The 27295-nt window shown below is 47.5% G+C and overlaps 12 protein-coding genes across 12 annotated transcripts; 8 read left to right on the top strand and 4 right to left on the bottom strand.

The window, feature by feature from the left end:
* Positions 1–267: 267 nt before the first annotated feature.
* On the top strand, positions 268–1771 carry N7503_009538 (battenin family protein; the record flags this gene model as incomplete). Its single annotated transcript, XM_057069084.1, has 3 exons — positions 268–409; positions 475–1213; positions 1264–1771. The coding sequence occupies 3 exons, from the start codon at positions 268–270 to the stop codon at positions 1769–1771; spliced, it is 1389 nt and encodes a 462-aa protein (XP_056915695.1).
* A 435-nt stretch (positions 1772–2206) lies between these two features.
* Positions 2207–3204, bottom strand: N7503_009537 (SDR family oxidoreductase; the record flags this gene model as incomplete). The annotated part of the gene is made up of 3 exons (XM_057069083.1): positions 2207–2780; positions 2849–3072; positions 3124–3204. 3 exons carry the CDS (start codon positions 3202–3204, stop codon positions 2207–2209), a joined length of 879 nt encoding a protein of 292 aa, XP_056915694.1.
* A 760-nt stretch (positions 3205–3964) lies between these two features.
* N7503_009536 (uncharacterized protein) lies at positions 3965–5338 on the top strand (the record flags this gene model as incomplete). The annotated part of the gene is made up of 1 exon (XM_057069082.1): positions 3965–5338. The coding sequence occupies one exon, from the start codon at positions 3965–3967 to the stop codon at positions 5336–5338; it is 1374 nt and encodes a 457-aa protein (XP_056915693.1).
* A 244-nt stretch (positions 5339–5582) lies between these two features.
* N7503_009535 (uncharacterized protein) lies at positions 5583–7468 on the bottom strand (the record flags this gene model as incomplete). Its single annotated transcript, XM_057069081.1, has 6 exons — positions 5583–5638; positions 5698–6035; positions 6086–6342; positions 6408–6504; positions 6561–7316; positions 7374–7468. The coding sequence occupies 6 exons, from the start codon at positions 7466–7468 to the stop codon at positions 5583–5585; spliced, it is 1599 nt and encodes a 532-aa protein (XP_056915692.1).
* A 365-nt stretch (positions 7469–7833) lies between these two features.
* On the top strand, positions 7834–8658 carry N7503_009534 (Bcboa17; the record flags this gene model as incomplete). The annotated part of the gene is made up of 1 exon (XM_057069080.1): positions 7834–8658. One exon carries the CDS (start codon positions 7834–7836, stop codon positions 8656–8658), a length of 825 nt encoding a protein of 274 aa, XP_056915691.1.
* Positions 8659–9256: 598 nt separating this feature from the next.
* On the top strand, positions 9257–11678 carry N7503_009533 (putative lipase; the record flags this gene model as incomplete). The annotated part of the gene is made up of 3 exons (XM_057069079.1): positions 9257–9263; positions 9317–9401; positions 9455–11678. The coding sequence occupies 3 exons, from the start codon at positions 9257–9259 to the stop codon at positions 11676–11678; spliced, it is 2316 nt and encodes a 771-aa protein (XP_056915690.1).
* A 2110-nt stretch (positions 11679–13788) lies between these two features.
* Positions 13789–15075, bottom strand: N7503_009532 (acyl-CoA desaturase; the record flags this gene model as incomplete). Its single annotated transcript, XM_057069078.1, has 2 exons — positions 13789–14801; positions 14856–15075. 2 exons carry the CDS (start codon positions 15073–15075, stop codon positions 13789–13791), a joined length of 1233 nt encoding a protein of 410 aa, XP_056915689.1.
* A 2592-nt stretch (positions 15076–17667) lies between these two features.
* Positions 17668–20035, top strand: N7503_009531 (uncharacterized protein; the record flags this gene model as incomplete). Its single annotated transcript, XM_057069077.1, has 6 exons — positions 17668–17756; positions 17814–18142; positions 18203–18285; positions 18335–18861; positions 18992–19150; positions 19207–20035. The coding sequence occupies 6 exons, from the start codon at positions 17668–17670 to the stop codon at positions 20033–20035; spliced, it is 2016 nt and encodes a 671-aa protein (XP_056915688.1).
* A 16-nt stretch (positions 20036–20051) lies between these two features.
* On the bottom strand, positions 20052–22057 carry N7503_009530 (Amino acid/polyamine transporter I; the record flags this gene model as incomplete). Its single annotated transcript, XM_057069076.1, has 7 exons — positions 20052–20222; positions 20272–20550; positions 20609–21075; positions 21125–21476; positions 21537–21675; positions 21725–21764; positions 21814–22057. 7 exons carry the CDS (start codon positions 22055–22057, stop codon positions 20052–20054), a joined length of 1692 nt encoding a protein of 563 aa, XP_056915687.1.
* A 376-nt stretch (positions 22058–22433) lies between these two features.
* N7503_009529 (uncharacterized protein) lies at positions 22434–23224 on the top strand (the record flags this gene model as incomplete). The annotated part of the gene is made up of 2 exons (XM_057069075.1): positions 22434–23041; positions 23095–23224. 2 exons carry the CDS (start codon positions 22434–22436, stop codon positions 23222–23224), a joined length of 738 nt encoding a protein of 245 aa, XP_056915686.1.
* Positions 23225–23624: 400 nt separating this feature from the next.
* Positions 23625–25166, top strand: N7503_009528 (NAD(P)/FAD-dependent oxidoreductase; the record flags this gene model as incomplete). Its single annotated transcript, XM_057069074.1, has 4 exons — positions 23625–23871; positions 23929–24218; positions 24272–24854; positions 24907–25166. Coding segments are annotated over 4 exons (1380 nt in total), but the record flags the coding sequence as incomplete, so codon positions are not given.
* A 925-nt stretch (positions 25167–26091) lies between these two features.
* Positions 26092–27055, top strand: N7503_009527 (uncharacterized protein; the record flags this gene model as incomplete). The annotated part of the gene is made up of 2 exons (XM_057069073.1): positions 26092–26369; positions 26425–27055. Coding segments are annotated over 2 exons (909 nt in total), but the record flags the coding sequence as incomplete, so codon positions are not given.
* Between the last annotated feature and the right edge of the window lie 240 nt (positions 27056–27295).

Below are 27295 nucleotides of genomic sequence, written 5' to 3'. Positions count from 1 at the left end.
TCATGATTTAAAGAGTGGAGTCACCCTAGTCCTGATTCTGCCAAGGCGGATACCGAGATACGTACTCGGAGTTAGAGAGGAACGCGCGTGGTGGTGGATCCCGTGGAACCTCATCCCATCTTCTGCCGTGATAAGCTTGCCTGCGCTGTTTGGCCCCAGGGTACACCCCTGTGCAAATTAGACTGATGACTTGAACCTGAAATTATCCAGCTTCATTCCTATGTAGCTTATCTATCCTCCCTCACGCGACCACTTACTCTCCCCGGAATGTCTCGACTCGAGTCCAGCGGGGACACCCCGATGCCCCTCGAGGAGGCCTCATCCTCACGCTGGTCTAAGTTCTGCGACCGGGTCAAAGGATCCTTCAGCGGTGCAGACCCTAGAGTTTGCATCGCTTTCTGGCTATTTGGTTTGTTCATGACTGAGATCAAAACCAAGATATCAACGACGTCACTAACTTAAACCTCTAATCAGGCCTAATCAATAATGTCCTCTATGTGATCCTTCTCTCTGCAGCTTTAGATTTGGTCGGCCCTGATGTACCTAAAGGCGTCGTTCTCCTCGCGGATGTCATTCCATCTTTCGTGACGAAATTGACTGCGCCATACTTTATCCACTTGGTCCCGTACTCCATCCGAGTCGTCATCTTCGTGTTCCTATCGGTTGTCGGCATGCTGATCGTGGCGATGAGCCCAAGCTACACGGAAGGCGGCGCAATTACATCCAAGATTGCGGGTATCATTTTGGCTAGTCTCTCCGCTGGTGGTGGTGAGCTTAGTTTTATGGGTCTTACCCATTACTATGGCCAGTTCAGTTTGGCTGCTTGGAGTAGTGGTACCGGTGCCGCCGGTTTGGTCGGCGCTGGCGCTTATGCATTGGCTACCAACACTATAGGTATCTCAGTGAATGCTACGCTCTATGCATCGGCTTGCTTACCGGCTCTCATGGTGGTGAGCTTCTTTGTTATCTTACCCCGATATCCACTGCGCGCGGCATCTCCGGACAGCTATATTTCTGTCGAAAGAGGAGAGCACCCGGGTGTTGATGAAGCAGATGAAGCGGGCATAGAGTCCGAGCGTGAAGAGTCGGAAGGACTCCTGGGTGTATCTGTTCATTCGGATACACCAAAATCCGTTCAGATCAACGTCGAGGCCTTTTGGTGGGACCATGTGCAAAGGAACATGCAGCAGCTAGGAAAACTCTTTTTCCCATTGTGAGTCCTCTCTATTCAGTTTGTTTTACAGTTCTAATCAATGGTTGCAGTATGCTCCCGCTACTCCTGGTATTCATCGCCGAGTACGTGATCAACCAGGGTGTTGCTCCGACACTCCTCTTCCCTCTGTATTCAAGTCCATTCAAGGACTTCCGATCCTTCTACCCGGCATATAACGCCATTTACCAAGCCGGTGTCTTCGTCTCACGCTCATCCACCCCATTTTTCCGAGTGCACTGGCTCTATATCCCCTCCCTCCTACAAGTACTCAACTTAGTTCTGCTGAGCCTGCACTCCATGTTTAACTTTATTCCTAACGTCTATCTTGTCTTTCTTGTGATATTCTGGGAAGGTTTGCTTGGTGGCCTTGTATACGTCAACACATTTGCGGAGATCAGTGACCGTGTCCCGGAAGAAGAGCGGGAGTTCTCACTTGGCGCGACGACTGTTAGTGACTCGGCTGGCATTTGTATTGCTGGGTTCCTTAGTATGACGATGGAAGTTGCTCTGTGCAGGTTTCAAATGTCCCGAGGCAGGGAGTACTGTCGAATGGTATAGATATACTTTTCTTGCTCAAATAGAATGGCTGATTGGTATATCAGACCTGATCTACCTAGTACATGACCGCCTATCTGCATAACACACTTTAGAATTGTATGAGTTCACGAATGTATCATTTGAAGCCTTGGACGGAGGACGTGGCCAGCAAGGTAAAAATTGCAGGGAACGAGAGTTACATAGAAATGAGGGTAGGTGAGAGGGTAATATCCCGCACACAAATTGTGGATCAAAGTACCTTCAAAGGGAGGGCACGGGTGTACGGTTAGAGTTGTCAACTAGATAGTAGATCGTACCTCACGCTGGGGGAAGTGCAAGGATGAGCTTCAGAGTTCAGTTACATATGAACAATGAATTAGTTAGATTCTGCTATGGTCTCCCCGTGGTCGACTGTCGACATATCCTTAGATTCCATTGAAACAACATTGAAACAATTTATACTTCGTCGAAGTTTGTGTCGGAGGTAATTCCATCCCACTCAGCACAAACCGCCAACCTCTCATTACAACTCGCTCTCATTGCCTCGAATGTATCAGAACCAACAGGCAGCCGCAAAGGCAGCTCCTTGCCCGCACAACGTCCCTCGCCCCTTACTGCCTCGACAACAATCTCGCAAGCCTTCTTAGGATCGCCAGGCTGAGCGCCATTCGCAGAATCAAGGTTAAGTTTGATAAGGTTGTTGAGCTCCTCATACTCAGGCAGGCGGTTAGGTGCCCCGTGCTTGACATTCTCGGGGGACATTACCTGAGTTCGGAAATAACCAAATGTCAAGATAGAAGTTCGGATACCGAAGGGAGCGACTTCAATAGCCAAGTTGGGCACTAGACCCTCGATGAGGCCCTTGGAGCCTGAGTAGCAGCTCGCGCCCGGGGCACCAAAGTAGACGCCCACAGACCCAAGGAAGAGAAGAGTACCAGTCTTAGCGGCTCGCATTAGAGGAATAAATGAGCGGGTTACATTGAGTGGGCCAAAAACGTTTACACGCATGGCGCTAATCATGGTCTGTTCACTGGGATTGCTGATTAGAGTTCAGGGTCTCAAACGGGACGCCTAAGATCAAGCGGGGTTAGAGCTCACTCGAATTCCTCTAGAACCCCAGCCTCGATGTAGCCGGCGTTATTGATCAACACATCTATCTGGCCGTAGATTTCCCATGCTTCTTTTGCCTTGGCGTTGAGCTCTTTTTGGGGAGCCAAAACATCGAGCTCTAAGGTTGCCGCACCAGCTTCTTTGAGAGAGGCGAGTCGGTCGGTGCCAGAAACACCTTTGCTTGGGCGTGCTGTTGCGATGACTCGATCACCCTAAGGAATATGTGTGAGTTGAGTTAGAGATAATGGCGTACTTTGATGTACCTTGTCAAGAATAGCTCGAACGAAAGCGTCTCCTAGACCGGAGGAGCATCCGGTAACAAGCCAAGTCAATTGTCCAGGCATGGCGAAATTAGTGGTTGGTATGTGAGCTGTGAAGTAGAGTAAGAGGTGTTGGAGAGTGATAAAATCCGCCACTCGTTGAAAGTAGAGTTCGCGACATGTAAGCCGCCCCGAAGGCTTAGTTCCAGTCGTATCTCCTACAACTTGGCTTCTAAAATCGCAGCCATCACGCAACGCATGCTGGTAGTACCTCAATCGGATAAGTCAGTACCAGAATTCTGTATCATGCATTCCTCTGTGATGATTTGAAATGGTGCCACAGCAATAATAATAGACTTCATCATTCTGGGGATGCCGATTGCTGTCATCTACACACTCCAAATTTTATAGAGCTAGGAGCGTGGACTATGGTAGTGATTCGTGGAGTCGAGCATGTGTGATTCGAGCCCAGTGTCAAGTCTCTTCATACTACTATTGATGCAGTACATGCAATGTGCCGATTGTGCGAACTCTCAAAATCTCTGCACTCACATCTGATTTTTACATGACCTGACCGACCCTTGAGCTTTGCATGAACATCACCGCCACGTGTATTCCCACCCTATACATTCCTGTTTTAAGCATACTGCATAACCGCCCCCAAAACTTTCATCCCCATCTGCCTGGGATCAACAATGTGGGCCGAAGCAAAACAAGACTCGAGATCTTACCCAATGTGAAAAGCTACCCTACAAGCATAAACGTTTGCTCAGTCAACTTCTTTTTCTCTAGTTTACTAATACTTCATCCATTAGCAGAATTATTTTACATATTCGAAGTCACCATGAAGTGGCAAGAGGTCTCCCCTGGTCGCTATGAACGCCCATTTGACTCCATTGAGAGTTTCTACCGTCTCATCGCCAGTGCAGGTGCCCATCTGAATAAACAACACTATTTTATTTCCAGCACCCTTCGACTCAAAAACCTCCCCCCGCTGAAGGATGTTCAAAATGCGTGGAGAGCTCTTCGACAACGGTACCCGCAAATTGCTGCCATACCAGATGAGACCGGCGCCCGATTCCGCTATACTGTACCTTCACATACAGAGTTGGACGCATGGGTCCAACAATCCCTCATTGTGGATTACGGGAGCTCAGCAAATGAGAAAAATGAAGGAGAGCAACCGTCGCATATGTTTCTGCTCTTTTATCTTCCTGGCACGCGGGAACTGCTTTTCCGCACTCCGCACTGGCGTATTGACGGTATCGGCTTGATGGATCTTCAAAATGCATTCCTGCGTATCTTGGCAAATATACCCCCATCCACTATTTATCTCGATGGCTCGGAAGCAAAGTACCTCACGCCGTCTCTTGATGGAGCCGCCGCTGTGCCACTTGAAGTGACGCCAGAAATCACTCGATCTACAAATGACGAGATAGCGGTGTATGAACAAGGCCAGCCATCTATCTCGATAGCTACCTTACCCAACGTCATACCAACAGCTACACGACGCATCTTTTCACGATTCTCCCCTAAAATCACTACCCATATTATCAGTGCCTGCAAGTCGCGAGGTCTCACCGTTACAGCAGCAATGCATGCCGCGATGGTGGTTGCCATATTACCACATATCCAGCATAATTTTGATCCTGCATCTCGTGGCCAAAGTGGCGGGAAATTCACCGGGTTTAACGCTTTTGATCTACGCAAGTATATTGCGCCTCCATTCAATGGCCCGGCAGCGGCAGTCAATGTCTACCACACTGGTATTCCTTTTAGTATCGACCTAGAATTCGACAGGAGCTTTGACTCCATTGCTGCCAAGTTGCTGAAGCAGTACAAACGTGACCTGAGCAAAGATGCTCCACGCAATGTCTTCCGGTTCTTGGCTCAATATGTGGACAAGGTCCTCAGTGTGCTCGGGAGTCCATTTTCTGATCCTTTGCGTGCTCCTGCTTACCCAGAGTTGAGCTCTCTTGGCATAATCAATGATCATATCGCTGCTAAGCATGAAGGTTCGGCCTCTACTGTCGAGGTAGAGGACTGGTGGGTTGCCGTCCAGAATATCTCTCGGCTCCTTATACCCCATGTATGGACTTGGACTGGGGAGCTCGTTCTTTCTGTTGATTGGAACGAGTCTTTCTATGAATATGCGGTTGTTTCCCAGTTTCTAGAGGGATGGAAACAAACCATTACTGAGGAGTTGGGCGTAAATTAGGGAGTGCGTCGTCCACGTGCGTTTTATAGTTCTGACTTTGGAAAGACCTATACTTGATTACCAATACATTATTTGGGTACCCTTGACATTCTAGCGTGATACGATACGGGCTACTATCCATATCATTGGATCGGTTCGTATCTCGCCCATGCTTAGTTACCATCACAAATTAGCTAGTCAGGAATGCCCTGCCTTGTTTGCCTGTCATCGACTCGACTCCAGTTGTTATCCACATTCAAATCCATTACGCATGCTCTTCTTGATCCCGGTCTGCAACCCGTTGCAGTTCCAAATAGGCATCTAAAAGTGGAATATCTGTTATTCACGTTTTTGAAAGAGAGTGGTGACAGTGAACTTACTGGCAGCTTTCCATCGAGCACCTAAAGATTGCAGCATCTCTTCACAGACAGCCTTCCCGATGGCATACTGTGGAGCACCATTCTCGATTCCCATCCACGAGAGATTCGAAGTAGAGCTATAAATACAATTCAAGACTAATGGTGACACCAGCTCCATCGTTTGGGGGGTAAGAGATTGTCTGGCATCTCTCACGAATAATATCACCTGGTTGGAAGTGTCTTTCAACATCTGTACACTTCGTTGCATAATTTCACGGACGCGAGAGGCTACTGCAATGTCAAGGCCTTGCTCAATGTGCATGTCGCAGGCGTGGTGGCTGGCTAGCTTGAACAAAGCACTGGAGACAATTAATATGCGTTCAGCACGACACTTTGGGAGATAATTTACCTAAAGCAAATTGCTGCTGCAGTGCTAAATGGATTTGACGACAAGTCTTGATTTGTAGTTATGAGTTGCAAAAATGCAATTATTGTCTGGGTGAGCCTTTCAAAGTTGTCTAGCACATATTCAATCTCTAGGGATGTGTCGTTGCAGTGTTTGACAACACGGCCTAGGAGATTGGACGCCTGCGCCAGTCGTGCGAAAGAACTGACTGGTGTGTCGCTGTTTGATGAGAGTAGGACACGTTCGGGGCACATCATCTCCTAGATAAGGGGAAATTCGGCATTAATGAGACGCGCACATCGGGAAGTTAGCTAGAGAGACTCACTCCATCGTCCCAAGCACTATCACTCGCTGGGAGAAGCGTATCTTTATTGGGGTCTTCGGTGCACAAAGGGCGATAGTCAGAGCCAATCGCAATATACCTAGTCGCATGTCAGATTCTCATGCTAAGAAGACAGATATCATATGGACGCATCACCTGTCGAGAATGACAACCATCCACCATACCCGCTGTCTTTCCTCCCAATCGACCCAACTTCGGGGGTTGCCGGCCAATTGGGGCGCCAATTTGTTATGCAGGCCGAGGACAACACCCTGTCGCGCGCAGCAGCTGATGTTGAGGAAGGCGGCTGGAAATATCCCATGGCCTGCTTCATAGACACAGAGGAGAAGGCCGGCTTGGACGGTGCGGACGGTGACGAGACCGTTTAGCTCCACCTCTTGGCTCAATTTCTTGGTCATATTGTAGAGATTTGAAGAGCCCTGGCGCTGGTCGTAGGTGCACACGAGTTTCATACACATGATCAAAAGCAGGACGTCTGCTTTTAAGAGTCTGGGCTCACACTGAGTAATGCGCTGCAATCGGATCTTGCTCACAATGGGCATCCAGGTATGTACCGAATTGAAATAGCGATATTTGATCTCTTCCATGTCCGAGATACTAAGCAAGCTAGAGATTTCCTCTGGGGCAGGAATGTTATTAGAAGGGTTGGAGATATTGCAAGTAGAGCTGGTGTCAGAGTCAATGAAAGAGGCCACTGCTGACAAGTCATGATAAAGCGAATGGTGTGCCGAGTTATCAGGATTGAGTAGGTCGCTTATGGAAGACGCAGCTGGTGTCAGAGTGATCGGTGTCAGTCGCTGCTCAAGTTCTTGTACCCGACTGCGCAGATCATCAAGTTCCTCTCTATGATTGAATTGGGAATTCTCTGAGTAATCGCAATCTCGATTGTGCCTAATTCCGATTGACAAGTAAGCATCAATGTGTATGAAAGGATGACAAAAAACAGACCTGATACACAGGCTACATTTTGGGAGACTCTTATCACATCCACGTTTGTTTCTCTTGCAAGAAGCGCAAGCCCGAGGAGCCTCGCCAATATCCATAATTGCCGTCCTAGAGAGAGGTAAATAGTTGAAGTGAGACATCGATCTGGCGGCCGCAAGTGGGGCCCACGCTTCGGAACAACTATCATACGTGACCCCACCGGCCGATCTTACACGGGTAGATTTAGTGCGGCCGCCATACTTAACGGTGTGTTCTATCATTGGGCTTGGGTTTGCGGCCGCTCAACTTTATCACTATCAATAACGCAATGGCTGTGCTTGTACAATTGCCACTCTTAACAGTCTCTCTACAGAGGTTGAGAACTCTATAAAATGCCTCCCTCCCACTTTGCATTCGTTTTCTACTCACCATCAATACCAAAGAAATATCCACTTTACTATATTTCCTTTCCTCAAGCACAAAGATGAAAAGAATTTGGTTCATCACCGGCTCCTCCCGTGGCCTCGGGCTTGCGGTCACTGAGGCTGCCCTCAACAATGGTGATTCTGTCATAGCTACAGCTCGCAAGCCAGAGCAGCTCGCCGGGCTCGTTCAAAAATATGGCCCTGATCGGATTCTCCCCCTTGCCCTTGATGTTACCGACAATGATCAAGTGATCCAAGCTGTGAAGACTGGTCATGAGAAATTCCGCCGAATTGACGTTGTCGTTAATAATGCCGGTTACGCAAACACCGCTTCAGTCGAGGACATCGAGATTGAAGACTTCCGCGCTCAACTTGACGCCAATCTGTTGGGCGTGGTCTATGTCACCAAGGCAGTCATACCCATTCTTCGAGAGCAAAGATCCGGCCATATCTTCCAGGTCTCTTCACTCGGTGGACGGTTAGGGGCACCGGGTCTTTCTGCTTATCAATCTGCGAAATGGGCTGTGGGTGGATTCTCGACAGTACTTGCCATGGAAGTGGCTCCATTTGGTGTCAAGGTTACCGTTCTTGAGCCTGGTGGCATGAAGACTGATTGGGCCGGATCATCTATGAAGATTCACCCTGTGAGCGAACCCTACAAGAGCTCCGTCGGGGCTTTCATCGAAGCCCATCGCAACTCGCCTGGCACCGAACCATCCATCCCGAGCAAGGTTGCGAAAATTGTGCTCAAGCTGTTGCAAGAAGCTGAACCGCCTCTGCGCTTGCTTATAGGGCCTGATGCGGTCAGATATGGAGGAAATGCTGCAGAAAAGTTGTCTGCTTCAGACGAGAAGTGGCGCGACCTAAGCCTCTCTTCGGCATAGGACAACTTTTAGAAGACATGTCTCAATTTGAAATTCTCCATTTGTAGGAGAGAAGTAAGAGCTCAGGCACGATTGATGTTTATTTTCGGGATAAGAAGAAATATGAACCAATAATCTGCATTATTTTTGTGCCAAGTTATGTGATTCTCGGCATTTACAAGGCTAAAGTACTTCCCGGCTATTGGCTGCCCGCAACCAACCCAGATTGTGCTGAGCCGATCGCCTTTTAAAGCCGTATTTATACCGCCATCTCCACTATTGGATATTTGGGACAAACACAATAGCCGATATCGAAGAGTAATCATGACTAGTACAAAAGTCCAAGCATTAGAGTTGAAAGCCGAAAACAGAAAGAAAGGCGACCAAGTCAGGTGATGGCGTCACTGTGCATGTGATGATCTCTCTTTGACATGTGATTGTCAACATTTCCTCTCTTCTTTTATCTTGCGCATTTGATCTCAATACACTTTTCTGGTGCTTCATTAGATTTTGGTTTTCTCGTGCTTCATTTGATTTTGATTTTTAGAACACTTCATTCCAGGATCCACACTTTTACCTGGGGTGACTGTACAGTTGCATATATCAACATCGCGGGGAAATGATAGGTACAGTCCTGTATGATCACCAACAGCTGGATTGACATTGACTCGCATTTTAGACCACGTCTTGGGGAGGCCCTCAACTAGATTTCGCAAATTTCAAGTTTTTGCGGTTGTTTCCTTCTGGTCAGTTTACTTGCTGCGGTATGTAATGGCGTCTTTCAATACATTTTGGGTCACAAACTCATTCGCAGCAGAGGGAACAAACATGGTCCACCGCTTCTTCGCATAATCTCCACCCGCTTTGGAAATAGGTTAACAACCTGGCAAACAACCACCGTCATATTTCTGTGCCTATATGTCAGTCGCAACTTCGCCAAGATTGTGGGGCTTGAAAGCCCAGAACCACTAGCCAACCTCTATTCCCGATCCTTCTTCCGAGCAACATGGATTACAACTGGGCTGGATGCGGGATTTTGGACTGCAATGTCTATTAAGCCCAAGTGGCTGCGAGATATCGCCTCATTGGTCTTCACAGTGTACTACCTGATTGCGGCGGAACAGGCGGATGAAAAGGTGCGGCGGGTTCGCGCAACGCTGACCTTAGAACATTTACGCGTGTCTTGGAACAAAGCGACAACTCCTTATTTGTGGACGATGGCGAGCTTGATTCGCCCAAGAATGACTCGATACTCACCACGAGCTATCCGCATCCCTCGCCCAAAGCAATCTGTACATAGCGACCCTGTGAGTGCGTGGCTGTATTTCGATGGGCCTTTGAGTGCTTTGAAAGAGCAGACATGCATTGTTGTGGATGTGCCTGGTGGCGGCTTTGTTGCTATGGGACCCCGAAACTCTGAAGATAAACTCTTGTCTTGGGCGGGGCAACTGAAAGTGCCAGTACTGAGCATCGATTACAAGAAAGCGCCGGAATATGCATACCCATATGCGCTGCACGAATGCTACGATGTATATCATACAATAGTATCTACCAACGGTCGCTGTGTTGGGTTGAGCGGCCTGACCCGCCCACGGATTGTCGTGACAGGCGAAAGCGCAGGGGGTAACTTGGCTGTTAGTATGGTGTTAATGGTCCTGCAGTCCTCTGCGGCTCAAGGTTGGCGGAGTGAAGAGGTCCTTCCTCGACCCGATGGCCTTGTATTGGCCTATCCAGCACTGAACGTGAGAGTGGAAAGCTGGATGACGGACGAACAAATGGCATTGATTCAGGATAAGACTTCTCGACAAAAGAACCCGAATGTGCTGCGACAAAAACAGGATCACTACCGGAAGCTCACTCCATTCACCTCACCTGGTCATTCGGTTGAAGATTTGACAGCCATATCCCTACCTAAGCAGGCGGATGAGAAGGAAGAATCGAATATAGCAACTGAAGCTGCCAGCGCTCTTCGCGATAAATTGAAAAAGAGCGAGGAGCTCAACGGCGAAGTCTCACCCACAAACGACGAGGTCAAGCCGGTCACGACTCGGCTGGCAGTCTCATCCATGATCTCGTACGTGCATGATAGGATTATCACGCCAGAAATGATGCGGGCTATGATTATTCTGTACATTGGACCGCATCAACGACCGGACTTCAACACCGATTTCCTCCTATCTCCGGTCCTTGCTCCGGATGAATTACTCACCCGGTTTCCCAAAACATACATTTTCACTGGTGAGCGCGACCCGCTCGTTGATGATACAGTAATCTTTGCAGGTAGGCTGCGCCAAGCGAAGCTGCAGTACTTCCGGGAACGTCAAGACCTTGGACTTGAAAAGTCTCGACGCCAGTTCCGAGAAAAGGACCACGTGGAGGTATCATTGATTCCTGGAGTCTCGCATGGCTTTATCCAAATGGCTGGCTTCTTCCCAGATGCGTGGAAGTACATAAAGCGCAGTGGATCGTGGATTGAGACGCTTTTTGAGACAGCTGAGCTGCACGAATCTGAATACAGCCTTCTGCAGATGTCTGGTAGCTCCGGAATGAATGTATCCTACAGATCGAAAGGTTCATCCAAGACCAATGGAATTGCGAAGGCCGACCGAAAAAATCATCATCGCGCTCTGACAGCAGAGTCATCCGCAGACGAAGATAGACCACTTGAAATCGGCATGAGCAAAATGCCTTCCTTATCGTTATCCACATCAGATCTCGCAATTCGTCGAAAGAAGTCACGCTCCCCCTTTGCATCCTCAAGACTGGCTGGGTTTACAAGCTTAGAAGATGAGCCCGCGCCCGATGCGGAAAGCGGTTTTCTTGCGAGACTCAAGCATCTGGATATGAAGTATAATCATCATGGTGACATAGACCCAGAAGATATCAACAGTGCGCCCGAGAGCCCTTCTGCTTTCCGTTCCCGTCACAGGAGCATATCGTCTTTGGGTAGCGAGGAGGATATATTGGATCGTCGCATGAATGGCTTAGCTGGTGGACTGATGGGATTACATGCGGAGGGCGTGCAGACACCCGGCCCATGATTTGCGTTGATAGACACGATTGATGATTACGAATGATACCAAGGACAGTCCCTAGATTGACTATACAATTTTAGACAATAACTTCAACACATTTCTATCTAGCTATACTATGTACTACGTCATGGTTTCACGTGTCACTCACATGTGAAACACACCAACATGTGAAAGGCATCTGATTACAACAACTATCGAGGATCTTATAATCTTCAGGCTGATGAATCCAGAAGATTGATATGACAGACCACGCTGACAATTTTTGCTCACAAATACATCGGGGCGCACAGGCGGGTATTTGAAACAAGCTAGAGCAAATACAGTGACGAGATAATATAGGACACTCTTTCCTCAGGCCACATCACAGTGTCTTTTTCCGTCCCACCCATGCCTACTAGTAGGGTCAACGCTACCTGGTCTTTTGCCTAAATTTGGGCGGAATGTATAGAATGGGCAACGAAGTAAGTACTCCGCAATATGAGCCAGCTCCTTGAACGGAAGTGACACAACAGCGTCTACAGCATACTCATATTTCATATATGCCACTTGCAAGCCTGGCAGAGTAGCTGGCTCCCAGAAGGCAGACCCGATGGCTATTTGATCGTTCTCCTCTTCTTTTTGACGGCCTTCTGGCCTTACATATGCACTACGCCGGTTATTTTGAAAGTCTTATTAAAATTCAGTTCTAAGTGTTGTCAACTTGCATTGGTATCGGACAACCTAAAAGATCTAGTATCACTTACGTCGAAGCTCATCTCTGCAGGATGCACATGTTATCTTTTTACACCCAGCACATTGGAACGTAAAGCGCTGAGTGTCTTCAGCGCAGCAGCTACATCGAAAGCGACCTTCGACCTGACTCCTCCAGAATCCATGCTTGCAATCCGTTGGGTTTGGGGCACCTTTTGCCCATTCTTTGGTTTGCGACCAATGAGCGTATGCCCAGCCTTCACGTTCTACCTGCTCTGCGAACTTCACACGTTCTTCTTGATCCCTCAGGTCTATCTCCTCTGTCATCCTCCTAATATCATATTCGGCCGAAAAGGTCTGCTGACGAAATGACCTAATGTTTGCCTCGTGGGTTTGAATATATCCGAGCCGTCTGGTCTTTTCCATCTCTTTGATTCGCATTGTCGCAATTTTGTCACGATATAAGCGATCCTGCTCTTCTTTCTGTCGCTCTTGCCTATCTCCCCCTCCAGGAAGAAATGTGTCAAGGAAATCCCAAACTGTTTGCCCAGATGCCTTATTTCCCTCCATCATCACAATTTCGGTGTCCAGAGTAGCTATTTCTGATTCGACCGCTTTCAGGCGTGAACGTACATCTCGGAGTAGCTGCTCTTGGTCCCTGAGCCGACTTTTCCACATCTTCAGTCTGTCTAGTAGTTCATTCATTGGATAAACTTGCTGATTCCTGTCTGGTCTTTCTTTCGAGTGGCGGGTACTAGAGGTAGACTTATAGGCTCGGTATGTGGCATCGTATATTTGGCGAGTTCCAGGATCGCAGAGGGTTGAGTATGCCTCCTCAAGCTGATAACAAACAACAATCCCCAAAGTCAGCCGAGATCAAATTTTGGGAAAGAGAGGTGATGAGGTGATTCACGAGCTGGAATTCGGCTGTGGCATTCTTTGCTGGGTTTTTATCGGGATGCTTAACCCGGGCTAAACGCTTCCAATTCAGCTTAATAGCTTGGAGGTCTGCATCCTGCGGAACTTGAAGAATTTCATAGTAGTCATGCGGCCTTGTCGTTGAGGCCATGATCTAGCTGCCTTTATTTGGAAGGTGTAAACACGAGGCTCGGGACGGGACGTGCCTTGAAAGAGGTGGGGTTGGGAGGATTAAGGCCCAAGGTAGCAATCCTTGGAAGTACTTCCCACTTTGCGTTGTATAGTTGTCAACAAGCGTAAAATACTGTCTAGACCTGGACAAAAATAAGGGTATTCCAGCACGTATTGTGTGTGCAGTAGGAATTTAATAAACAGGAGAAGAATGAGAAAAGAAGTCCCAGATTGATAAGAATTCGTGAGACTAAGCTCGGCATCATCATTATGAATCCCGAAAATTACTCGACTTTCAAATATGTAGTTCCCCCCAAACGCTCACATCCTTCCCTCTTTAGCCTGTTTTCTTCTCGTTGAAACCCTCCTGTCGACGCGTAACGGCCACCCGCATATTACCTAACAAAGTCTCAGCATAAGGAGAATGAACATGAGAAGCCTCATCATAAAACGCCACAGTAGCATCTTTCCCGATATATTGCTGCACCAATTCAGGCCCACCAGGATGTTCAGCCATGAATTCAGTGACATCATAAATAATCCCATGCACGGCCGTAATGCACCGACCAGCAGCCGCCTGTTCCACAAAATCCTGCCATTCCATCTCGGGCAGCTCAGCAATCTCCGGCCCATGAGCAATCCCTTCCGCAATATTGATCTGCCGCTGTCGCGCTCTCTCAATCTCAGCTGGACTGGTGATATGAAGATCCCACGCAAGTCCTAACCGCTCACAGGTTCGGATAAACCACCGTGACAAATCACCTTCATACCAGTGAAGTCCATTCCGATAATCAGCAGGAAAAGTATGATGGAAATTGTGACTGGCCTCGCCCGCCAAAACCCACGCGAAGAGTAATACATTGCGCGCACTGTGTTTATCCGAGTACGGCTGTGAGCCAAACCAGGGGAGGTGCGCGATGGAATTCACGAAGAATCCTAGATGCCAGATCCACATCAACCGTCCCAGAACTGTGTGCACAAGCGCACCGCGTGCATCATTCCAGCCAAAATGGGCGATTAACACTGGGAACAAAACGGCGGTTATGAACCCTACAAGAGTGCCCCATTTGTGTTGCCAGACTACTACGGGGTCGGCTAGTAGATCTGAGAGGTCTACCTTTCCCCATGACTTGGGGTTATAACCAACTAGCCACCCAACATGGGAGAAAAAGAACCCACGGGTGGGGTTGTAAGGATCTTGTTCGGTGTCGGTGTAGCGATGGTGGGAGCGATGGTGCTTTGCCCACCAGAGGATGGACCATTGCCATTGACCGGCTCCCATTATGGCCAACCAGTATCGTAGTGGCGTTGATGCTTTGTACGATTTATGAGACCAGAGACGGTGATATCCTGTGTACATTAGTGGTTGTTGGGTGTGTATTCGAAGGAGCGGTCTGTACTTACCTGCTGTTATCCCCATACCTCCTGCGAGGTAGAAGACACCAGTCAATAAGAAGGTTTCCCAGCGAAGAGGCACATGCAGAATGGCCGTGAAGTAAGTTGGGATAGCGCCAAGTAGGATTATCGCATTCATAATATTCAAATTCTGGGCATAGTAACGGAACTCATCGCTCCAACTCCGCTTGCTAATCTTTGGCTTTTCAAGTACTCTGTTCGATGCCATGGCTCAGCTAGCTTGTAATGGAATAGTGAGAGGAACTTGAATGCTTTCAAGAGAGTGTTTAAGTACAGCTTTGGGGGGTCCGACTCGAACAACACCTCATGGCTGGCTTTAGTGTGCTGGTGTGTGGTGTGTTGCTCCGCATATCCCCTCACAATATCTCTCTCCTAATTGGATTTCTAAGTTCATGATACATCGAGATATGCATGTATGTCTGTTAGGTCACTCTGCAGCCCCAAAGCCTAACCGTATGTAGCAAGGTTTGACCAACATTGCTTTTTTTGTCTCTCTTGCAAAAGCAATATGCCTCTATCAACGCCGTTGGCGCTCTGAGTGTGTCCTGAAGTACTTGGAGCCAACCGAATTTGGGAGTAATCAAGTTCGTGATTTGATCTACATGGAATCTAACCTGATTAATGGGGTCAGGAGGCTATAATCTCCTCGCAAAGGGACCCGCGTGCTATAAAGCTCCCTATACGTGCTTCCTGATCAGTCTCATTTGATGAGATTTGCCGCATTCCGATCAAGTTGATACTCCATGCTAATTTAGCGTTTTCTGTTGAGATTTCTTATTTGATATCTATTATGGAAGTTGAAAAAAAGGTCCCAAGCGGGGGAGGAATCTAAAATGTTACGATGACAGTTTTTGGAAAAAGAAAATAGAAAATAAGCAAACCTAACCAGGGATACACCTACGTGACAGATGGTGCATTCCAGCTGAGAAACGAGACCACCACAGCCGCCACAGAATGCCGATCACTCTTTCTAAGAGTCTGAATTTGGCGACTGGATATGAATTACCGAATAGCCTGATATTTGGCAACTTCAAGCTATATCTATATCCTACCACACGAGCCTGGAATATCTATACATCTTACCAAGCACATCTCACACCTCCGTGCCCCTCCCTTCTAGGGGTTTACTGTCCATCGATGTATTATTACCACATAGGACCTAATGACCCCGACTCTTCTCATTCCCTATTCCCAAGACCGTATCGGGGAAAAGAATTCCCATGACTATATTTGAAGCAGGACTAGCTTTCCATTTCACAGGAGCAACGCGTAGCATTGACTAAATGTCTCGAGAAATAATAGGAACCATAATTTGGCAAACACAATGACCTACCTTGCATGCTGCAATAACAGAATAAATGAGCCATTATCTCAACACCAAGCTCCCCTGGAATGCCTTTGGGTTTTGTGGCACCTTTGGATAGAGTACATGGAGGCTTCAAATATATCGTACTTCTTAGCAAGCTCAGGTCTTTAATCAAATTGTTTCTTTCTTTCAATTCATAGCTTGCTTCTTTTGTAGTCTCACTCTTCTGACGTGCAAAACTGGCTCGCGTCATCATCATTGAAAGCGTACCAAGCTGGTTGCATGGATAACGCGCCGAAGGTCTGAAGCCATAATCACAATAGTCGATCTGACCACCGATTAAAATCCTCTGATGTAGACGCTCATCTGGATCTATACAAACATAATACCATATAAATGCTGCGTCCATTATTACCTCTTCTTCCAGAATTCCAGTTGTCACAGAGCCTAACACACGAGCGCAAATCTGGCTTACCGGATCGCCTCGGACTTTGTACTGAGTAGAGCGTCGAGCTGTGTCTTGAAGTGAGCATTTGGTCCCGTGGCGACCTAAGAGGATAGTGTATCATCGGCAAGCAAGTGAATTTACGAGGGATCAATTTCGCTTCAGCACTATTTTCCCACTCGAGGGAACACTCCACTATTGAACAATTTGCTTACATTGCAGACGAAACTATTCCCGTCGGAATCCTTAGGCTAAATGCGAGGCCATTTCTATTGGGCATCTTATTGGACCCTCCGACGTTGCACATGTTGCCCTTTTTCTGGTCGAGTCAGCAAGTGCTATCATCAACGGTGTTGATATTCTGATCGATCGTGCGCACCGTGTACGAAGACTAGTGATGAAGAACGTCATTATTGTATCGCACGGCCATTAATGACCCGAGTGTTTGATTTGTGAATCAGGAGCCATGTACTCTGACAAATTATACATGCCCCATTAATTTGCCAAAAATTACTTTGAGAGCAGGTAGTCCATAAGATGTCAGTCTTTTTGAAAGTATTTACTGTATTTTTCAGTTAGGCGTCTTCTCTCGATCTCTATCGCTTCTTATATAATGTCTCGTGCCTATCTTTAGCATTTTATGCTCAAGGTCTACTCCAGATAGACACCTGCTGCCTATATCATGCTTATTCTGCGTGAATCAAGGGCATTTGGTGACATTCTGAGTTTGCTGACAAGAATGATTGATTTACGGTGCAGTATCATTTACCGGATGTTTCCAAGCCAAGCCATGGCGCAGAGGATGATCGATAACACGCGGAAACAGACCGAATATCGAAGCCTCCTTTATCTGGTGCTCGATAGGCACGAGTTGGATGCTGCCATTGGTTCCAACTCCTAAGTTTACCCCGCATCTTGCTATATCCTCTGATAAGGATGATAACCTATCAAAGAAACATGTCTCCCCAACTCGAACGTCCCTAAATGTTCTGTTGTGCTTTAAATCTTTATATCGTCCTCAGCATCACAAGAAATGACCTAACTTCACCATGTCTGAAGACTTCAGGCAAGGTGGCGAACCGCGTGGCGCCAAGCGCAAGCGCGAACCTACCGGTGCTAGAAGACGTACATCCCTTGCGTGAGTTCGGCGCATACAGACATGGAGCAAGCTGGAAAGAGTACTGATTGTTGACAGATGTGATATCTGCCGAAAGCAAAAAGAGAAATGTGAAGGTGGTCAACCGTGCTGGAGATGTCAGCGATTGGATCGACAATGCCAGTTTACATCCCAGCCGGCTCCTCAAAAGCTCAGTCTTTCACTACAAGAAGATGCCAATTCACCAACCTCCCAACCCTCTAATCAATATCTACAGAATTTGGAACACATTGTACGACATTTCCTTGGGGACGTGTCTCTGGATGAAGAGAACATTGCACGAATTGCAGCAAAGTGCACGTCCGAAAATCAGGAAATGGAGACATCGGAGGAAGTGGATGAATCACACCACGTGCATTTTGTGTCCAGTAATGTTGCATGTCGGTTAAGCCTGTCATTTGACTCACTCGTCCACTAACCGTGCATAGTCTATTCGGGCGAGTTCTCGCACTGGAACTTCTCTGAGAAGTTGCGTCGCACAATGAGATGTCGAGAAACATCCGATGCAAGTGTATGTCATCAATGTCAGCTCATTTTTGACACCTTCTAACTATGTTTAGATCAAAGAATACTGGCGAGCCACACATCTCCAATCATCCACCCATACCGTTGCCGAAGCAATAACCCATTTGCCGCCACGATCGATCGCCGAATTCCTGGTTGATGTATTCTTCAAGTACACCGAAGTAAATTGCTTCTACGTTGAGAAAGAATGGATGCAAGAAAAGCTTCAACTATGCTACAATTCTTTGACAGACTTGACAGCCGCTGATATCCCTTGGGTTTGTTCGGTCTTTGCCGTGTTGGCAATCGGTACACAATTTACGCATATGGAAGAAGACAGATCAAACCCTGATTCCAGTCTTTCGGAAGAAATTGCTTTTTGCTCAGAGGATTCTGTTGGACTTGGCTTCTTCCATGTGGCATGCAAGCTGGGTCACGATGTAATCCTAGCAGCCTCATATGAAAGTGTGCAAGCATTCCTCCTTCTCGCGGTATATGCTCTGCCAGTCTCATGCGGTGGGCTGTCGTATACGTATTTTGGGCTTGCTATGAAGATGGCAATTCAGAATGGCATGCATAGAAAGTATGTGGGCGGGGACTGCGATCGGAGAACCCTCGAACTTAGGAACCGTCTCTTTTGGACTGTCTACACCCTTGAAAGGCGAGCGCTCTCTACCTGAAAATTCGAAGAAAGTAACGCTGATAATTTACAGGCGGACTGCCATCATGCATGGGCGACCAAATTCTATTGCACGGTCCGAGATCAGTACCGATTTGCCAACGAATTGTCCGACATTTGACTCGCCAAATTTCTCCAACATGATGAGTTTCATTGATTTGGTCTCTTGGACGGGGGAGGTAGCCGACACATTGTGAGTACGGACTTTTAGTCCTGGAAATTCCCTTGGCCTAATTTCATCTTTCATAGGGCAAAATTTAAACGATGTCCAAAGAGATTGCTTCCAGAATATTCAGGTCGGCTTATGCAGTTAAGAACTAAAATTCGACAATGGTGGGGCTCTCGCTCAATCAATGTTCAGAGTCAAAATACTGCTGTGCAGGGACGTTTATTCCGACAAGATTGCCATATGAAGTTATGCTACCTTCTTATCTACGTGTATATGGGCCGGCCATTTATCTTCAATGCTCGAAGGAAAAAGGATCTGCCAGAGAATCTAACTGTCGAGAGAGCCCAACGATCGGAACTAGTGAATGACTGTGTGCAAAGCGCCTTGGAGATCATCGAAGTATTGCAGACCCTTGCAGATGATTTCGGCTTATGCCGTGCCTCTTACACCGAGTTTAGCTCATGTAGAGCAGCTCTCCTTGTGATACTTGCCGAAAGTCTTAACACAGGAAGAAGTGCAAAGCTGCAGGAGGTTTTGAATCGCGGCATGACCCTCATTCATCAAATGACTGGTGGGACATCTACACAATCTGAAATATCTTACATCGAGTCAATCGAAGCAGCGATCCGTCAGTGGTCGTCAAATGGCGAGTTCGATGACCAAGATACAAGCACAGGGCAAAGCTCTACATCCGCTTACGCAACTTTTAAGGACTGGACACAGTCGATGAAGAAGAACAATAGTATTGGTAGCCGGGTGGAATTATCTTCATTCAGTCCTATGTCACACCTGACATCCAGTGCTGAAAGTGCATTCAATCCAGATATCAATGACTTGACGGATTTTCTTACTGAAGACTGGGTAACAAGCGACTTGGGTTTGGATCCAGAAGTTTTCCTGATATCCTAGGCCAATGTGATCCCTTCTACCCAAATATCATATATCGAACGCGCTTAATCCATGCCTCCTTTCCAGCCTTTGCCCCTTGTTCCTGTTCTTGGGTTGCCATCTCGTTCAAACGATCTTCTTCATCAAAATATTGTGCTGCGGAAAAGTCCATGTCCTTGGATTTCACAATCTTTGTTTTGAAATAGAACTGTATGATGTCAGAATTTACAATCACTAATTCAATGGAACGAACCTACTTTGTAAGCAAGATAGTCGAAGGCAAATAATGGAGCAGCGAGGTAGCTGGAGAAAAACGTCTTTGCAGAGCCCTTTTCACCGAACGGCCAACACGATAAATAAAATTCACAGCCGAAGATAAAAGCCACCAGGAGGAGGCTGATGTACTGTGCCCAGGGCGTGAGGAGTCCCTTAAAAGGCAGTGTACTAAGGTCCTTACCTTGGGCCTTAAGCCCTTGTCTGAAGCGAAGGTGAGCAATATAACATGCAGACCATTCAAATAGAGTTGCAATAGCGACCTAGGTTTGTCTTGTTAAGTTCAACGCGTAATTGAAATTCGCTTCAGAGCAAACATACCAGAGAAGAAAACCAACCGTACACAACTGTACCAATATTGTCGCAGTTGAGATAGCAAAGTCCTCCACCAAGTCCCAGGCTAATAGCCAACGCCACAAGGGGCCGACCTTGCGCATCCTTTCGACCAAAGAAAGGATGTATGATATTCAAGTCTGCAAGTGCTGTTAAGCTTCGACTTGCCACGTAGACACTAGTAATGCCACAGCTAATGACGCTGAGGAAAATGAAGCCGTTAATGGCATGTGCTAGTCCCCAGACGTCTGCACGTTTGATAGCGAGAACGAAAGGGCTTGCCAGAGTTCCACTCGCGGTAGCCAGATCGGTGTCATCAGACGGTACACACATGCCCACTAGCCAAATGTTGACAACGAAAAAGGTAAACATGCGCCAGAAGACTGGACGGACAGTTTTCTTGATTGTATTTCGTGGATTGGCTATCTCACCGGCAATCACAGCGACATGCTCACCTAGATATGTTAGTAGTGCGCAGATTAGAGACTTGAATAGGTAGCATACCACCGCCAAAGCTAAATGCCGCTTGCACAAAGGCTTTCGCAATTCCCTTCATTCCATTTTTGAATGCACCCGGGTTTTTCCAATAGCGGAACTCAATGGGACCATGGGTAGCAGGAATACCTCCCGATGTCATAATGAACAGAAAGAAAATCATCAATATGATTGCGGCACATTTGATGAATGACATATAGTACTCGATGTAGCCATAAATCCGGACATGGAAGAGATTGGCCAGTGCAATCACCACCAGGAAGATTGTAATGTATACGGCTAGAGGAAGAGCGTCTGTTTCTGGCCAGAATTTCAAGACTGAAACTGCTGCTGTTATTTCTGCTGGGATAATCATTACCCACTTATGCATTATTAGAATTTCTGTTTCGAAAAATCATCGGGCTCAATTTGAGGCACTTACTGCGAACCAGAAGTTGATTCCAACAGCAAAACCGTATGCGGGATCCACGTATTCAACGCATGTTCGAATGAAACCTCCGTGGACTGGTTTGTATGCCATCATCTCACCAATTGAGCAATACTGGGCGTAGACGATAATCCTAGCATAACATGAGCATCATAGGTTGAAAGCATTGCAGATTTTCTTACGCAGTCAAAGTATACGTCAAGGCGATGCCACCAGGACCAGCTAACGAATATCAGCTTCGAGACCATCATTCGCCTTGTACTTGACATACCATAGTATAACGCTTGTCCGGTTCCCACCCAGAGTCCAGTTCCAATTCCAGCACCAAATGTCATCATCATCACCTTGCGTCTGGTGAGAGACCGGTGGAATCCCGCGTTCTCCACTACCCGGATTTCTTTTGAAGCGCCATGCTGCTCAGTTCCGGAAGTGGCTATCCTTTCAATGTCTATCTCATCATTTGCGCATCCTTTGATGTCGACCTTCCCATCTGAAGTCTTTTCCGTTGTCGCCATCGCTAAGGGAGTCGATGGCAGGTTTGAAGTTACGACACCATAAGAGACGACTACGAGTATCTTAAGAACATATGTTATTCCCCTCTTTGGTTATCTCATCGTTATCTTCTAGTCCGTATAACCTCATAGATATCCGGCGGGAAGCCTGCGATCGCTTTTCCCGCCGGGATGCGAGCGGGGTTGTCTTGAGATCAGATAAGTCGCCTCCACCTTGATTCCTATCTGCCTTTTCTTTGGTGCGAATATTGTAGGTCAAATCGACTGAATTGATAGTGATTCACTCCGACCACATCACTTCGAGCATAAATTGTCGTCAATCTCCGATAAGGATATCCCCCAATCTACAACCCCATCATCCAATCTAGTCAACTCCAAAATGGCTTCATCTAAGAACGTGGTTTTCGACATCGTCGGTACACTCGTTAGTTACGATAACCTTTACAATGCAATCGACCGCCGCCTAGGTGACCGTCTTCGCGCCGAGGGTATCAAGCCCTGGCTTCTAGGTTCAGCGTGGATGGAAACTGCCGAACGCGAATACACCAATCTCAGTATCTCCGGAAGGTATCTTCCATACTCACAGGTTTTTGAGTCCCTCTTCTACCGTATTCTTGGCATGATGGGTGGAATTGAGAATCCCCGTGCCTTTGCTTCTGCTGAGGACCTTGCATATATCATGCACGAGTATCAGTCTCTGACTATGCGTCCTGGTGCTGCGGAATGCGTGCAGAAGCTACGTGATGCTGGATTTACCGTTTGGGCCTTGACGGCCGCGGATCTGAAGCGTGTTGGGGGTTATTTCCAGAAGGCTGGCATTGAATTTCCAGCTGAGAATTTACTTTCTTGTGACTCGGCTGGAGTGGGGAAGCCGGATTTGGCAGCTTATCGGCCTTTGTTGGAGAAGTTGACTGTGGAGAATGGGGGCAAGATTCCGTGGTTTGCTGCAGCTCATCTGTGGGATGTTTCAGCTGCACGAAGAGCTGGGTAAGTAGATTACACCTCGTACTATCCTTATCCGTATTAACAACTTTGGATAGATTCAAGGGGGCATTTTGTACAGTGCTTGAGCAGGAGGCGTTGACCAATTTATTTGGAGAGATGGATGTTATTGATGATACTCTCCCAGGAATGGCTGAGAAGATTATCGCCTATCAGGCAGGGAATTGATGTTGGATAATTGATAGCTCTACCATTAGTGAAAGCATGGACAATATTACGCCCGCATATGCCCAGGTGTTTCTCCTTGCCTCTAGATAATATTCAATGTGGATTGCCCAATACAATCTAAAGTGGACGTAATCATGCCCAATTACACCAATGCGCGCAATCACATCGATAGTAAATGCATCATGAGCAGCGGTCAGCATTATCTCTGCAAAGTACCTTGCCGGTTGTTTCGAGTTGATAAACCGCGTCTCCACCCCGCCCCCGGTCCCGGCGGATCAACAGCCGGTGGAGAAAAGACCGCAACACCGATGAGGAGAGAGAACTTGTGAACGTCACCAATAAATGAGCATCTTGGCGCATCTTCAGTCAGTAGGCAGTATCTACGAAGAGTATTTGGAAAATGGCATCACATGTCCCCGTTGCAAATGGCATGCTGCCCTTTTGGCGCACAGATCCCCACCCTCTAGACAACTATCGTTCCAGCGAGACTCTGCCCGAGCACAGCGACATCGTCATTATTGGAGCCGGATATGCGGGGTCGTCGGTCGCACATCATATCTTGCAGCAAGTCAAGCCAGGGTCCCCGGTGCCTTCCATCACAATTTTGGAGGCGCGACAGGCTTGTTCGGGCGCGACTGCTCGTAATGGTAGGGAAATATAACTCTGAGTGGTGTGAAAACGCATAATGATGATCATTCCTTTAGGAGGGCATATGAAACCGGATCTTTATAACCACATCGCCACCATTGCGACGGAACATGGAGTGGATGCGGCAGCTGAGGTAGCAGCGTTCGAAGCCAAGCATGTTCTTGCTGTCAAAGAGTTCATTGACAAAGAGAAAATCGATTGCGATTACACTGTTACTAAGGCCACAGATGTCCAATTGGACGAGGCGCACTTCAAGAAACTTAAGGAAGGATATCATCGTCTGATCACCGAAGGAAGCAAGCCCACGACAGGAGTTCAAATTATCGAGTCCAACGAAGCCGAAGCAGTAAGCTCCCACAGCTTAAACCCATCCAAGATACCTTTCTTAACATTCTCCAGTTCTCCGGTGTCAAAGGCGCCGTAGGTTGCTTCACCTACGATACAGGCCATATCTGGGCCTACAAATTCGTCCTCCACCTACTAGAGAAAGTAGTCTCGCAGGGTATAAACCTACAGACACATACACCCGTGACAAAGATTACGGAATCCACCCATCCGAGCTCCCCTCATGGCTGGAAAGTGGAGACATCCCGCGGCACGGTTGCAGCCAATGTGGTCGTGCTCGCGACAAACGCCTATACATCCAGCCTCGCACCTCAGTATCAAGGAAAGATTGTTCCTGTACGAGGGACGTGTAGTCGCATTGTTGTTCCGGCAGGATCGACGGCCCCTCGCTTGACGAATACTTATACCTTGCGGTTGAATGCTTGGGATTATGACTACCTGATTCCGCGTGGGGATGGCAGTATCGTTGTCGGTGGGGCACGATCGTCTTTTATCCAAGATGAAAAGAATTGGTATAACGTCAGTGATGATAGTTTGGTTTTGGAGCCTGCGGTGAGGTATTTTGATGGGTATATGCAGCGCAATTTTGTGGGGTGGGAGAATAGTTTTGCGTACACTGATCGTGTTTGGACTGGGAGTAAGTTCTTCTTTGGACCCTATTTGCGATGAAATGATACTAATGTGGGTAGTTATGGGCTACTCGTCCGATGGGCTTCCGCATGTTGGTCGGGTTCCTGGAAATGATAATCAATATATTTTGGCTGGATTCACCGGTCACGGTATGCCACAGATCTTCCTCGCTGCTGAAGGGATTGCGAAAATGGTTGTCAACGGTTTGAGCTTTGAGGATACTGGGCTACCACGGCTGTTCAAGACTACTTCGACGAGAGTCGAGAACGGGCGGAGTAATATTTTGGAAAAGACCCCTCAAGCAGGCGAATCGGCCAAGCTGTGAGGCCGTAGGTATCGATAGGTGAATGATGGAGAAGTTGAGTTACATGTTTTTGCTTGGCATAGCGGTGTCATAATTGCCATTATTGTGTGCTCAAGCCACAAGGATCAATACGAAGCAGCATATGCCGAGCTCAATGATTGGACTTCACTAATGCCTGCATGAGCCCCACTAGTGCATCACCGACATTTCAAAATTGTAACGTTTATCATATCATGCCATCTACTACTAGTGCCTCCCTATGCCTACCAATACCTTAGATACTTACTGTAGGTTCGCAAATATTCCCAAACCACAGCGGTCAGCACTTTCCAGGGTTCCAAGATTGGACTTGAAGGTGTTGCGCCCAAACTTGGACCTGTAGCCTTATCAACTTTGACCTCAAATTGAGATTTAATTTCGGTGCGGGGATCCGCGATTGAACCAATCAAGGCCCGGAAATTAAGACCAGGAACAATCTGCAGACTCCAAATCGACTGGACCCTTGGACAGACCTACATGCTTGGCGACTCTTGGCGGTGAAAAAACGTCAGTTTGGTCGTGAATTGTGTGCGGGATCCACTTGATCAGTGCTCCATATGCCGATTCCTCCAGTCCGAACTATAGGAAGTCTCAGGAAAAGATGCGCCGAGGATTCCACTATAGAATCACAATTAAAGCAGTCTCTTATCAGTCATTAGAGAGTAATTCATCTTTAACAAAGATTCCTCTGAATAATCCTTGCATGCAACGAAGCCTTGTCGATCATCCGCATGTCATCACCAATCAAGATTGCGTGCTCCCGCTAACCATCAGCTGCACCACTATTGCGCGATATTGACCCGCTCTCCACACCTCATTTAACTTTGTAGCTATGAGCAATGACTGCCATATATAACTGATCGAGAATGGCCCCGTTCGATCATAATTCATTTATCCAGGTGCTACCTTCGGGCCCTCACCGCTATCTACTCGAGGTGCTCCAATATCCCTATCGGTCGCATTAGGCAAAATGGAATTGCCCCCCAAGATCGAAGTTGACCTCGAGTCCAATGTGAGATACGAATACGACCCCTGGTTGTTGGACGACCACCCACTTCGCTCATATCCCACCGAGTGTATTCCCGGTCTGGGTGCCATTATCGCAGAGGCATATACCTCCGTACAAAATCGTTGGAAAGAGTGCTTGCTGCGCGCTGTTTGCCTGGTTATCGCATGTTTGTGAGTGCGCATAAATATCAGATTCGAAATGAGCGACAATCCTAACATCTTCTAGTGCCGCTTTCCAATGTCTTCAATATGTCCCATCCTTGGGTGAAGGCCTCGCCCACCAGAGGTCCCGTCTCAGCCCTCGCGACTGGGAAGTGAAATGCACTTTCCCCTATTCGGATCCTCGCCCAAGTGCTCTCACGCAATCCGTCGCTGCCGGCTGCGATGGTTTCCGTACCGATATTTGGCTAGACGGCCATGGTCTTCAGATGGGTCCTGTTGGCTCAGAGCCGAAAGTGGATAATAACCTTCAACTTCGACTCGATTCGCTATTCGCGCGCCTGCAGCGCCGCGATCTCTCCGATCCTTTGCAAACCCCCTTGGACACCGAAAAACCGACTGAGTTGATCAAGGCGACACCAACCGAGTCTTTTTTCCTTGTCCTCGATGCGCAGTCTCCTCTCCGGGAAGTCCTCGGTTTGCTGCTTCCACAGCTTGAAACCCTGCGCCAACGAGGATATTTGACCACCTGGGATGGTGCGCAGGTGATTCCGGGCCCAGTGACTGTAATTGTTACAGGAGAGACCGCACCGGAATGCCTTGCCGTTGAATCATCCGATATCTTCTGGTCTTTGAGCGATAGTATTTCCCGGGTTGATGTTACGAATGATCATCTGATCCCGATGTGTGTCGAATGATTCCCACGCGCCGTTTATTATGTCTAATATCTTTTTTTTCTGGCCTTTATGATACCCATTGCCAATGTCAATTGAGTTTACTTTAACTTCCTTCATTTTACCGTACTGTGATCCATGTATATTTTGGAGTGGAGCCCCCACATGGACGAGATCAACATTCCTGTGTCACATCCAACTATAGTTTGAGCATAATTTTTCATCATAGATAGGTTACCGACAGCTCAGATACAGTAAATGGAA

Source organism: Penicillium pulvis (assembly GCF_028828015.1).
Source record: "Penicillium pulvis strain IBT 33274 chromosome Unknown scaffold_8_segment0_segment0, whole genome shotgun sequence".
Lineage (NCBI taxonomy): Eukaryota > Fungi > Ascomycota > Eurotiomycetes > Eurotiales > Aspergillaceae > Penicillium > Penicillium pulvis.
Note: the sequence above shows the minus strand (reverse complement) of the source record. Positions and strands in the feature narration are given on the sequence as shown.